The 12,848-nt window shown below is 41.7% G+C and overlaps 1 protein-coding gene across 3 annotated transcripts in view; it reads right to left on the reverse strand.

Annotated features, from left to right (window-relative positions):
- The window catches only part of dnajc6 (DnaJ (Hsp40) homolog, subfamily C, member 6), a 210,302-nt gene extending 200,035 nt beyond the window's left edge, over positions 1-10,267 (reverse strand). Inside the window, exons 1-2 of one of the 3 annotated variants that reach the window (XM_038794472.1) lie at positions 10,212-10,267; positions 6,130-6,223 (exon numbers count right to left, since the gene is read on the reverse strand). In XM_038794472.1, coding sequence (XP_038650400.1) covers positions 6,130-6,160 — 31 coding nt within the window. In that variant the 5' untranslated portion in view covers positions 6,161-6,223; positions 10,212-10,267. Of the gene's footprint in view, positions 1-6,129; positions 6,224-6,898; positions 7,048-10,211 lie in introns of those variants that run through there. The other 2 variants (XM_038794471.1, XM_038794473.1) reach the window with 2 other exon arrangements.
- Between the last annotated feature and the right edge of the window lie 2,581 nt (positions 10,268-12,848).

Below are 12,848 nucleotides of genomic sequence, written 5' to 3' on the forward strand. Positions count from 1 at the left end.
TGGTGGTGTGGGTTGGAGGTGGGGAGGATTTTGGACGTGTACCACGTCATGCAGGAGGTGGATGAGGCCTCGGTGGAGGAGCTGAAGGGTAAATGGGGGGAGGAGCTGGGTGAGGAGATTGAGGAGAGGACGTGGGCGGATGCCCTGGAAAGAGTGAATTCCTCCTCTTCCAGTGCAAGGCTTAGCCTTATACAGTTCAAGGTGCTGCACAGGGCCCACATGACCGGGACGAGTAGGTTTTTCGGGGGCGAAGACAGGTGTGCTAGGTGCTTGGGGAGCCCAGCGAACCACGCCCATATGTTCTGGGCTTGCCCAGCGCTGGCGGAGTTTTGGAAGGGGTTAGCAAGGACGGTGTCGAGGGTGGTAGGATCCAGGGTCAAGCCAGGCTGGGGACTCGCAATTTTTGGGGTTGCAGTGGAGCCGGGAGTGCAGGAGGTGAAAGAGGCCGGTGTCCTGGCCTTTGCGTCCCTAGTAGCCCGGCAGAAGTTCTTGCTTCAATGGAAGGATGTGAGGCCCCCAAGCGGGGAGGCCTGGATCAATGATATGGCGGGGTTCATTAAATTGTAGAAGGTGAAATTTGCCCTGAGGCGATCATTACAGGGGTTCTTTAGGCGGCGGGGGGGGGGGGGGGTTTGTTTCGGGGGAAGGGGAAGGGAGAAATGTGTGTATGTGTTTATTGAATATGCCGGGTGTTTATCTATTTCTTCTTTTTGTAGTTACGGGGGGGGGGGGGGGGGGGGGGGGTTGGTTTTGGGGGTTAGTGTGTTTTTCTTTTTGTTGTTGTTAATACTGTTTTCTTATTGTTATTTTCTGTTTTTGATATGTTTTTGATAATCTTAATAAATATTATTTTTTTTTAAAATCTGAAGTCTAAATGAAGCAGAGAACTTTCAGGCAGCACAAGTGGATAGCACTGGGGCTTCACAGCGCCAGGGTCCCAGGTTCAATTCCCTGCTGGGTCATCGGAGTCTGCATGTTCTCCCTGTGTCTGCGTGGGTTTCCTCCGGGTGCTCCGGTTTCCTCCCACAGTCCAACGATGTGCAAGTTAGGTGGATTGGCCATGATAAATTGCCCTTAGTAACCAAAAAGGTTAGGAGGGGTTATTGGGATAGTGTGGAAGTGAGGGCTTAAGTGAGTTGGTACAGACTCGATGGGTTGAATGGCCTCCTTCTGCACTGTATGTTCTATGAAAGCATGGGTGGCTAATATTCTTCACTATCATGGATTCGCATGTTAACTTTTGTCGGGGTGATATATGTGCATGGATAGGGGATTGGCTAACCATAAAAAAACAAAATTGGGGTAAATGGGCAACTTTCAGATTGGCAAACTACAGGAGTCAGTACTGGGGCATCAATTATTCATATGTGCTCTGCCCAAAGGCAGATGCTTTGCTCATTATCTGCTGAAATTTCATCCTGAACTATTTGCTACAGCTATACAGGGTATTGGGGAGACCGCATTGAAGAAGGAGGGATATACATGAATGGAGTGTATTCCATTCAGAAAAACTTCAATAGGTTGATTCCTGGGATAAAGGGGTTAGTTTATGAGGAAAGGTTGACCAGATTACGTCTATGCTTATTGGAGTTTAGAAGGATGAGAGGTGATCTTATTAAAACATAGTCATAGGGAATCTCAAAAAAAGGTGGGAAATGTTGGGCAATGTTCAATATTCATGAATAACCTCAGCTGGTACAGGAATTGAACCTGTGCTGCTGGCCTTACTCTACATCACAAACCAGCCTGGTTGTAATTACTTAATGATTAAGTTACAAAAAGAAGTTGCCTTTTGGAATGATAATTGCCAGATCTTTGTCCTTGTGTATTCTGGAGTTAGTAATTGTTAATCAATACTCACTGCATTTTCCAGCCACACTCCCTCCTTCATGTGGTCACAAAATTCAGCCCAATGTCTAGTCTAGATAGGTTCATGGCATGGAGTTAAATCCCTGCATAGCGACCAGGAACAGAGTATCTGGCTGATTTTAACCATAGTACGGAGATCAATTATTATTGCTTTGACTGACAATTACTAACTCAGAATAAACCAGCAGCACAGGTTCAATCGCCGTGCTGGCTGAGGTTATTCATGAAGGCCCCACCTTCGCGACATTGCCCCTTGCCTGAAACGTGGTGATCCTCGGGTTAAATCACCACCAGTTAGCTCTCCCGCTCAACAGGAGAAGCAGCCTATGGTCATCTGGGACAATGAAGACTTTACCTTACCATTATAAAATTGAAAAGTTTACATATAATTTTCTCAATTATTTCAGAAACTTGTCTTTTCAATAGAATGAGCTTAGATTATTAATTCTACTTTTTTGAAATATTAAGTCCTATCCCTCAAGTTGAACATATTACTAAAATGCTCAGACATAAAAATCACACTGGTGCATAAACAATATTTATCTGTGTTATGTATTTTGCGTTTATATGTGCTGAATTAGAAAAAATAAATTCCTTCTGTAACTTTAGTTAACATAAAGCATAAGAATTGACAGAAATTGAAACTAGCAAAAGCCCAGGCTCAATAGAGCACTCCAGTATTATACGAAATCCCACCTCAGCAAACACCTTAGTAATATTCCTAATTGCTTCTTGCATGTTTCTTGAACATTTTAATGGTATTTATCATGATGTATGACAATAAAAGACTTGTACTAAATAATATTTTTCATTTACACTTGACATTCCAAAACACTTTACAGCCAATGAAGGACTTAAGTGTAATCACCATTGAAATGTAGAAAACGCAGCAGGCAATTCGCACACAGCAAACCCCTGCAAACAGCAAAGTGATAATCTATTATTTTGTGATGCTGATTGAGAAATAAATATCAGCCAGAACACCAGGTAAAATTCCTCCGCTCTTCTTCGAAATAGCATCATGAGCAGGCCATACCCGAGAGACTCCCTCACTACCGCCCTGATGTGTCAGCCTTGATTTGTGCTCAAGCTTTGGAGTGGTCTTGAACCCAGAACCTTGCAATTCAGACCAACTGAGCCACAACTGATGTTCAAAATCTAAAAATCAGTTACATTCTGATTCAAACATTCTGCCCGATTCAGACTCCCAATTCTTCCATTTTGAATTGCGTCCCCAGTATTTGAAATTGCAACTCTTTTTTTTCCCTCATTAATATACTTCCAGGTAGATAGGCTTCTAATCTCTGCACTCACCAAGGGAAAGATTATCAGTGCTGGGAAATAGTAACCGGTTCCACATTTTGCATCCTGTATCTGCACCAAACATTCCCAGGTTATGTTTAGTACACGTTGGATGCAGGGAAAAGGTTAGTTTACTCTATTCTACCAAACTCCATTTCCTTCTGTATAGTATAAATAGGTTCATGGTGCAGCTCCTGCCTGGAGGGCAGCACGGTAGCACAGTGGTTAGCACAGTGGTTAGCACAGGGTCCCAGGTACAATTGCCAGCTGGGGTCACTGTCTGCGGAGTCTGCACATTCTCGTGTCTGCGTGCGTTTCGTCCGGGTGCTCCGGTTTCCTCCCACAGTCCAAAGATGTGCAGGTTAGGTGGATTGGCCATGATAAAATTGTCCTTAGTGTCCAAACATTTTAGGTGGGATTACTGGAATAAGGTCGATGTGTGGCCTTAAGTAGGGTGCTCTTTCCAAGGACTGGTACAGACTTGATGGGTCGAATGGCCTCGTTCTGCACTGTAAATTCTATGAAATTGTCTGGAGTTTTATGGGCGGAATTCTCCCAGCCCTGGGTTGGGCCAGACAATCCCTGCGAACGGGCCACACCACCCTGATGCCGGCACACGATTCTCTGCAGAGCAGAGAATCGGCACCATTGGTGCCGGCGTGGTTGGCACGGCGCCGGTCGCTGGCCGCTCTACCTGGCCGACCCGTCAATTCGGCCTGGGATGGGCCAAGCGGCCGTCAGAAAAGAGCCAAGACCCACTGGCGCTGCTCTAACGTGCCCTGGGCCGGCGGGACCTTGGTGTGGAAGGGTCGGTTGGTATGGCCTTTGGAGGTGGGGGGGTCGGGGGGGCCTCTGATGTGGCCTTGCCCGCGATCGGTGGCCACCGATCAGCAGGTCGGCCTCTGTTGCTGGGGGCCTCCTTTCCTATGCACCGGCCCCTGTAGTCCTGCGCCATGTTGCGTCGGGGCCGGCGCGTTGAAGGAGGCCACTGCACATGCGCGTGTTGCCACCGGTGCCACTACGCATGTCCTTGTTGCCGCCGGCACAACAGGCGCACAGTTCGTGCCGGGATCTGCAGCTGAAGAAGCACGAACTTCTCCAGCGCCGTGCTGGCCCCCTGTAGGGGTCAGAATTAATCATGGGAGCGGCACATTAATGTTTACGACGGCGTGGACACTCTGTCGCGGGATTGGAGAATCCCGCCCTATATCTCTGAAGATGCCCACCCAGATCAGATACACAAGGAATAGTTACAGGTCAGAAAAGTGCCTTCTAATCCACCAGTGTAACATTTCTAGTACCCATTCTGACTATTCTCAAGATGTGGAGATGCTGGCGTTGGACTGGGGTGAGCACAGTAAGAAGTCTTACAACACCAGGTTAAAGTCCAACAGGTTTGTTTCAAACACCAGCTTTCGGAGCACTGGTCCTTCCTCAGGTGAATGGAGAGGTATGTTCCAGAAACATTTATATAGACAAAGTCAGAGATGCCAGACAATGCTTGGAATGCGAGCATTTGCGGGTAATCAAATCATTACAGATCCAGAGATAGGGGGTGATCCCAGGTTAAAGAGATGTGAATTGTCTCACGCCAGGACAGTTGGTAGGATTTTGCAAGTCCAGGCCAGATGGTGGGGGGTGAATGTAATGCGACATGAATCCAAGATCCCGGTTGAGGCCACACTCATGCGTGCAGAACTTAGCTATAAGTTTTTGCTCGGCAATTCTGCGTTGTCGCGTGTCCTGAAGACCGCCTTGGAGAACGCTTACCCGGAGATCAGAGGCTGAATGCCCTTGACTGCTGAAGTGTTCCCCGACTGGAAGGGAACATTCCTGCCTGGCGATTGTCGAATGTTGGACTTTAACCTGGTGTTGTAAGACTATTCTCAAAGCATCTCTAAATAAATTTGTCAATTGAAATGTTTTGTGCTGTAGGCATATTTCCATTTTGAATCTTGCTCAAGACCATCCTAAACCCCTTTAACTCTCATCCCATTCATCTACGATTAAATCTGGATGCTAGAAGTGGAAAGATAACTCACTACATGTTCAATGCTACCGAGAGGGTGAAATACTCTGTCTGCATATTTTTGATGAGTCAAGGATTTTTACATTTTGGAAAGAAATGCAGATAATCAGCTATTTGTATAGTACATTTGTGCTGACGTCATGGTGCTGCATACCTTTCTTTTAGACTGTTTATTCTACAGTTATAAAACATTAGAGCTTCAGATGTTCATGACCTTTGGGATTACTTTGGATAGAAGGCACCAACACAAATATCAAACAATTCTTCAGAGCAGCTTCATACTCGAGTTCCCACAGAAAAGACAAGATCAACAGTCTCAAATATAAATTCCATATCTGAAGAAAGCTATTCCTGATTTGATATTGGACAAAAGCACCCGACATTTTCCACAGCTCAGCTGTATTTAACTTCAAACATTCAACCAGAAAGGGCAGAAGCTTCAGAAAATATTAAATCAACTTTGAATGGTATAATAAGATGCTCCAGTATATTCTTGCATTACATTGGAAAATGATTTCTGGTTACAATCTTCACATATTTTAAATCCTTTCATAGCAGAAGATGAACATTTTCTGCAGTTGGGTTGATGAAAGAATTTTTAAAATCAGAATCTTTTGAATATCATCATGACATAAACAACAAAACATTACAATTTCAAAACGATTACAAAAAAATTAATTAATGAAAGAAAATTTAGGGCAGCTCCAGAATATTTTTCCTGATTTTGCATCATTTCAGAATTATTCAAAGATTGTTTCCCTCATATTTAAATAATTAAAAAGGAAGATTGCTGATAATCTATGTTCTTGGTAATAAATAATGAATCATAAGATACTTGTACATTTAAAATATTACTGATCAACGGTGTTTGGCATGTCTCGAACATTATGGACATTTGTTTTTGTTATTATACATTGAGCTTTACTTACATTCTAATTTTGCATTCTCCTGGTTCCACATTTGTCTCTGGTAGGTTTTAGGCCTGCTTCAGCTGACTGCTGCTAGATTTAAATCTCCATCAGCCTGTCAGATGCAGAAGAGGAAAAAAAAACAGCAAGTAGAATGCAATTATCACTGTTAGCATGAAAAGCGCTGAGTAGGACTGGTATCGACACAAGAGATAATGCAGTTCAGCAGCAAAATATGGTTCTTACTTCACAGATATCATTCCCACTCAACTGTACAAAGGCAATTTGTATAGTAAGACTCTGAAACCCAAAGCCCTTGCAAATAGTATGCAGTCAATAAACATTTCTTAACTTATTGTATAAGAAATGCACAAAAATTCTTTCCACAATAAACCTTTACATCATCAATCACATTTAAATATGTTCCACAATCTAATTGGGTGAATCATTCAATTCTTTGAAAAGAGCAGGCATCTTATTTTTAAAGAAATATTCCTTTTGTAAAATGACTAAGAATTTTGATAGGTACGAACATGCAAAACAAATTCCTAGCAATGGCCGTGCTGATATAAATAATTTTTAAAGCTTTTGCTTGGTTAATCATTTGATACAGAAGTTTAAAAATAGCATTCTCTTCTTCTCAATAATACAATGCAAGCATCAAGCATTTTTGTATTTTAGGACATAATATTTTAATGCTTATTTTGTTTAGAGTTACTTCTGAAAACTTAACTTTTTTTTGGTATAATATATCTGTTACCAAGGATTAAAAAGTAACCTTTCTTCCTACCTCCAGTCGCTGTCGTTGCTAAATCTCTTTACCTACATGCCCAGTATCAACTGCAGAAATGTGCAGGAAACCAAGCTGGATTGTTAAAAGTGCTGACCTATGATTTGTCATTCGCACTCAGTCAAAGGTCATTCAAATTGCATCCAATTATCTGTGGCTGCTGATGCACAGCAATGTTATGTGCTTGTGTCCTGTGTGAGAAGGCAGGACTATACAGCAGCACAGGAAGCAAACAGCTACAGGCACAACCCAGACAGATGGTATGAAAAAAATTGCTGGAACTGCAGTTACTCAATATCTAAACGACAATGCTGTGCTGGTTCAATTAAAGTCATTTTGCATCATTTATCAGGAGGGATGTATTATAGGTCATTCAGTAATTGTACACTATTATCTTATTGAAACGTGTTCATATTATTGCTTTATTTAAATAATTTGTCTTATTTTTAAATCGTGTCCCTTTTCTCCCCCACTTTTCCTGAAGGCACTGACTCATGCTGGATGCAGTTGCATGGAAAGGAGCTAGTGATCATTCTTTGTGAGAGAGACTAAACCAGTGCTTGTTGGCAGGCTGCCTGCCAACCCTGCCTAGCACCATAGAACACAATACTGTCCTGAACCATTATCAATGTGCTTTCTAGCAGCAATCAGTAATGGAAATTCTGGCTGAATTATTCAGCTCCCTAGCTCAGAGCTGCAAAAACCACGTTAGCACATTTATTGAGAACCCAATTGAAATCAAAATAAATCAAGAATCAAACCAGCAACCTCATAGATCATAGATTATCATGGAATTTATAGTGCAGAATTTATAGTGCAGAAGGAGGCCATTCAGCCCATCAAGTTGTACCAGCTCTGAGAAAGAGCACCCTACTTAAGCTCACGCCTCCACCCTATCCTCTTAACCCAGTAACCCCAACTCACCTTTTTGGACACCAAGGGCAATTTATCATGGCCAATCCACCTAACTTGCACATCTTTGGACTGTGGGAGGAAGCCGGAGCACCCGGAGGAAACCCACACAACCACAGGGAGGAAGTGCATACTCCTCACAGACAGTGACCCAAGCCGAGAATCGAACCTGGGATCCTGGAGCTGTGAAGCAACTGTGCTAACCACTGTGCTACCATGCTGTTAGTTACGTGTTTAGGATGCATTTATCTACTAAGCCATTGGGGAGCCTAACCTTGGGTTTTTTTATGTATTATCCAATGTTTGTGTTAACAGAATGCAAAATTAACAATTAGATCATTTTCAAATACTTCATTTCATCATATTTTCCCAGGCATTTTCAATCATTTCTCTGAAATCTGGCTCAGTAATACCAATTGCACAAACTCTGTTATCTCATCTCAAACCATGGACAAACCTCAACTTCTTCCTATTCGAAATGGTTCAGCACTATACTACTTATGATAGTTGCTAACTAACCAATTGGGAAGTAATGTTTTAATTGTTCAGGAATATTTGTACGCCCATTCGTCCCCCTCACATATTTTCTCCCTTTAAACTCTCTACTTGTGCTGTCCCAAATAGAGTCGTAGAGGTTTACAGCATGGAAAAGGCCCTTTGTCCACTCACATCTGTACCAGTTAAAAACAACCACCTAACTAGTCTAATCCCATTTTCCACCACCTGGCCTATAGCCTTGTGTGCCTTGGCATTTCAAGTGCATATCTAAATACTTACCAAATGTTAGGAGGGTCTCTGCTTCCACTACACTTTCAGGCAATGAGTTCCAGATTCCCATAACCCTCTGACTGAAACATTTTTACTCACATCCCCTTTAAACATTACCGAAAATGTTTGCCCCCCACTCCCCAGGTCTTTGATCCTGCCACCAAGGGGAACGTTTCTTGCCGTCTACTCTATCTATATCCCTCAAAATTTGAGACATCTCAATGATGTCCCCTTCAGTCTCCTCCCCTCCAAGGAAAACAGTCTATCCAATCTCTTTTCATAACTAAAACTCTCCAGCAACATCCTGGTAAATCTCCTTGGCACCCTTTCCACTTCTATCATGTTCCACTTGTAACATGGATCCCAGAACTTCACAATACTCTAGCTGTGGCCTTGCAAACATTTTATACAGTTAGAGCATAATCTCTTTGCTTTTAAACTCAATGCCTTGGCAAGTAAACCATATGCTTTCTTAACCACTGTATCCACTTGCCCTGCTACATTAAAGGACCAGTGTACATGCACACCAAAGTCCCTCTGATCCTCAGTGCTTCCCTGGATCTTGTCATTTGTCATGTATTCCGTTGCCTTATTTGTCCCACCCAAGTGCAACACTTCACACTTATCCAGATTGAATTCCATTTGCCACTGCTCAGCCCATCTGACCAGCCTATCCATCTCCTCCTGTGATCCAAGGCTAGACTCCACATTATTTACAACCCCACCAATTTTTGTATCATCAGCAAACTTACTGATCAACCCTCATACAGTCATGTCTAAATCATTTACATAAACCACAAACAGCAAGGGCCCCAACACTGATCCCTGCGGGACCCCATTGGATACAGGCTTCCAGTCAGAAAAACACTTCTTCAACCATCACACTCTGCATTCCTCCCACTCAGCTAATTCTGGATTCAACCTGCCAAATTTCCTTGGATCCCATAGCTCTTACCTTCACTATCAGTCTCCCATGTGAGACTATCAAAAGCCTAGCTGAAGTCCAAGTAGACTACATTAAATAGATATACATGATTATGTATAGAAAATACTCTCCTTTCTCTTCAAGTTGAAATGGATCCTGATCACATGTTTGATTATGCACCCTTGCTAGTTTTTACAACCAGTCATGAGAGAGAAGTATGTTTGAGGCCAGTGGTCAGCAAGGTTGGAGTATCCATTTATGTTGTCGCTTCCCAAGCAAAAATGACCTTTGCAGGTGACTCTGAAGATAGCTGTATATTACCATACCATTACTAAACTCAACAGATTGTTGGGAGGAAAATGCCCTATTAGGCTAGTACTATAAAATGAAAACAAAAATAGCAGGTGACTGATATAATAAAAATCAAAGAGTATGTTATTTATCCAGATACAATGGAGGTGGCATATTAAAATGAAAAACCCTTTAAAAGATAAATTAGGAAGATTATATAACTTTAAGAATGTAACCCATTCTTATTATCTTTTAGTGTTACAATCAGAAAAGTTAGGCCGGAGTCAGAACCAGTAAATTAATTTTGCTGTATAAAATGTAAGGAAATCAAGTGCATATATCCTACAAGATGGTTGGACCACATAGGAAAGGAAACAATACATAATTCTCTAAAAGGATGTTTACAGAGAGATATACCTGAGGAATATAGTGTACCTCTGAAATTCCAACATCTAAAACAGAAGGAAAAAAAACTGCTGTATTGTTCACTCAACAAGTTTATCTAATGAATGCCAAAATCATGTTAGCCAGCAAGATCCCAAGATTTGAAAGCCAGTCACTGCCAAATTAGTTGATTCCAGCTAAGAATGGGGAGGTTGTGTCAGAATCAAACAATTAACTTAAATTCCTCTAGATTGGATCATTTGGCCACCATCCTGCTCCCAATCAGCACTTCTGCTGGAAGTGCACATTTATAGATGTATGGTGAGGACATGAGTTTCAGCTGTAACTACTACCATTCCACTTCCTAATGACAATCACTGTCAAGACACAAATATCCATTGGGTTAGTGGTATTGTAGAACTGTACCTCAAGAAGAGATAAGGATCAGAGAAGTTGATGGTAACAGAAGGAATGGTGCATGGATCAATGAATTATATACCACAGACATGGTGTGGTACATTGAAGCATTGGTTCACTGAACCAAGTGCTGATTCCCCAAACTCAGACATACTACCATGATGATTTGCCTGATTGAATTCTGATGCTTCCATTTAGAAAGAATGAAGTAATTGAACAGAGTTTGAAAAATAAATAAAAAAGCTCAAAGGCATGCACAGAATATTGTTACATAATTTAGAGTGCATAACATTTAAAAAGCATAAAGGATAGCAAAGAGGAACTTTACAAGCAATAGATCACATCTCACAAATCTGCTGGAATTCTTTTGAGATGTAACTGAGTCAGTGGTGAGTGACAATTTGTAGCTAGAATATAAATTACATTTTTGCAAATAAGTTCATTTTTGGACCTTCTCTGAGCCTTCCAAAGAATGTTTTAGTTGGATGGATGGATTTAATGTTAAATTGGAACTAGCCAAATGTGGAATTTTGCTGATGTATGTTTTTGCCTAATTATCCTAATCATTAATGATGATTTATTTTTTAGGAAAATCCTAAAATGTATGTCCTCATATGTTTTGCTTTTATTACTTATGATTCCGCACACCATGAATTTACAGCAAAGACAATTTAAGGTGCATGGGATTTCTTTAGCATAAAAAAGTGAGGCCTCCTCGAAATTTCCTTTCCACAAATTTTCCAATATTGTGAATTAATTAAACTGATCCACAAAATTGAAACTGATTGGAATCCAATTCAAATCAGCACAATTAAACCAAGGGTTTTGTTTTTTCAATTCCATCACTGAATATAGTCTTGGCCCTTTTCCCACTATTATTTCTTTTTCACTAAAAAAAAAACAAGATCCTCTTTAAAGAATAAATTAATTGGGAAAAGTCAGTCTGGCAGCTTCAGGCATGGAACAGTGCTTTGTAAACTGACCGTAGGTAACTTCTGTGATCAGATGCTCATGTTGAATGTTGCTGTGTAGGAATGTATTGATTGAGTTTTCCTTTTTGGTTAATATTGCTCACGACAACTTCAAATAATCAAACAGTGCCGATACAGAATCACAAAAAAACTCTCCAAAATTATTTCTAAAAATTGAAAATTTTAACTTTTCTTCCTTTTCTCTTCTGGACTGGGAAGTGCAATATCACCACCATTTAGGAACTTTTTAATATCTTACCCAAATAGCTACGTGAGCTGTCAGTCAACTGTTTGACTATAGTTAGGAGTATCACAGCCAAAACAAAAATCACACTTCACCACATAGCAATTAGAATCCGAAACTTGGGTTGAATTTCTCCCTCCTTAGCCTATGAATACTGGCATTAACTGTAGCACCTTGAATGATACTAGTGAAGTCAGGATTAATTGGGGGAGGAGGTTGACTGTGAATATGATCCAGAGGTAACTAATTAAAAGTGAGTTGTGCTGCTTGTTTTCACGTACTCTGACAGGCATGCACGCGCAGTCATTCACACATATACTCTTTATGCATGCACACTCTTACGCCAATATGCATGCACTATCTTCATCGCATACTTTCCCGTATATGTACTGAGCACCCTTTCACCGATGTGGGCCTCTTCCTCGGTGGCTGGTGAAGTTGTTCCTTGTTCTCTCTCTCTCTCCTCTTTCTTCCCCCCCCCCCCCCCTCTCCCAAGTCCTGAGCAGCATCCGCATTGGTCGACTGGCATAAGGGTCTCTTTTCCCATGGCGTGATTAGTGTGGTGTCCGGTGGCACAGGGCGAACCTTAAAACTTTACCCAAATAGTTACGTGAGCTGTCAGTCAACTGTTTTGACTATGGTGAGGAGGATCAGAACCTCCTTCTGGTTTACGCTTGCATCCATAAGACAGAGGAGCAGAATTAGACTATTTGGCTCCGAGTCTGTTTCCCTAGACAATCATGGCTCATATTTCACATCCATGTTCCCCTGCCTTCTCCTCGTAACTCCTGAGCCCCTTATTAATCATAAAATAGTGGAGCAGAATTAAGCCATTTGGCCCATGAGTCTGCTCCGCCATTCGATCGTGGCTGATAAACCCTGGCCTTAACTCTACCGTCCTGACCATCCTCCATAACCCTTCAATCCATTACCAATTTAAAAATCTGTCTAACTCCTCCTTAAATTTACTCACTGTCCCAGCATGAGTTCTATAGGTTCACCACACTTTGGCTGAAGAAATTGAAATGAAATTAAATG

Source organism: Scyliorhinus canicula, chromosome 4, assembly GCF_902713615.1.
Source record: "Scyliorhinus canicula chromosome 4, sScyCan1.1, whole genome shotgun sequence".
NCBI lineage: Eukaryota > Metazoa > Chordata > Chondrichthyes > Carcharhiniformes > Scyliorhinidae > Scyliorhinus > Scyliorhinus canicula.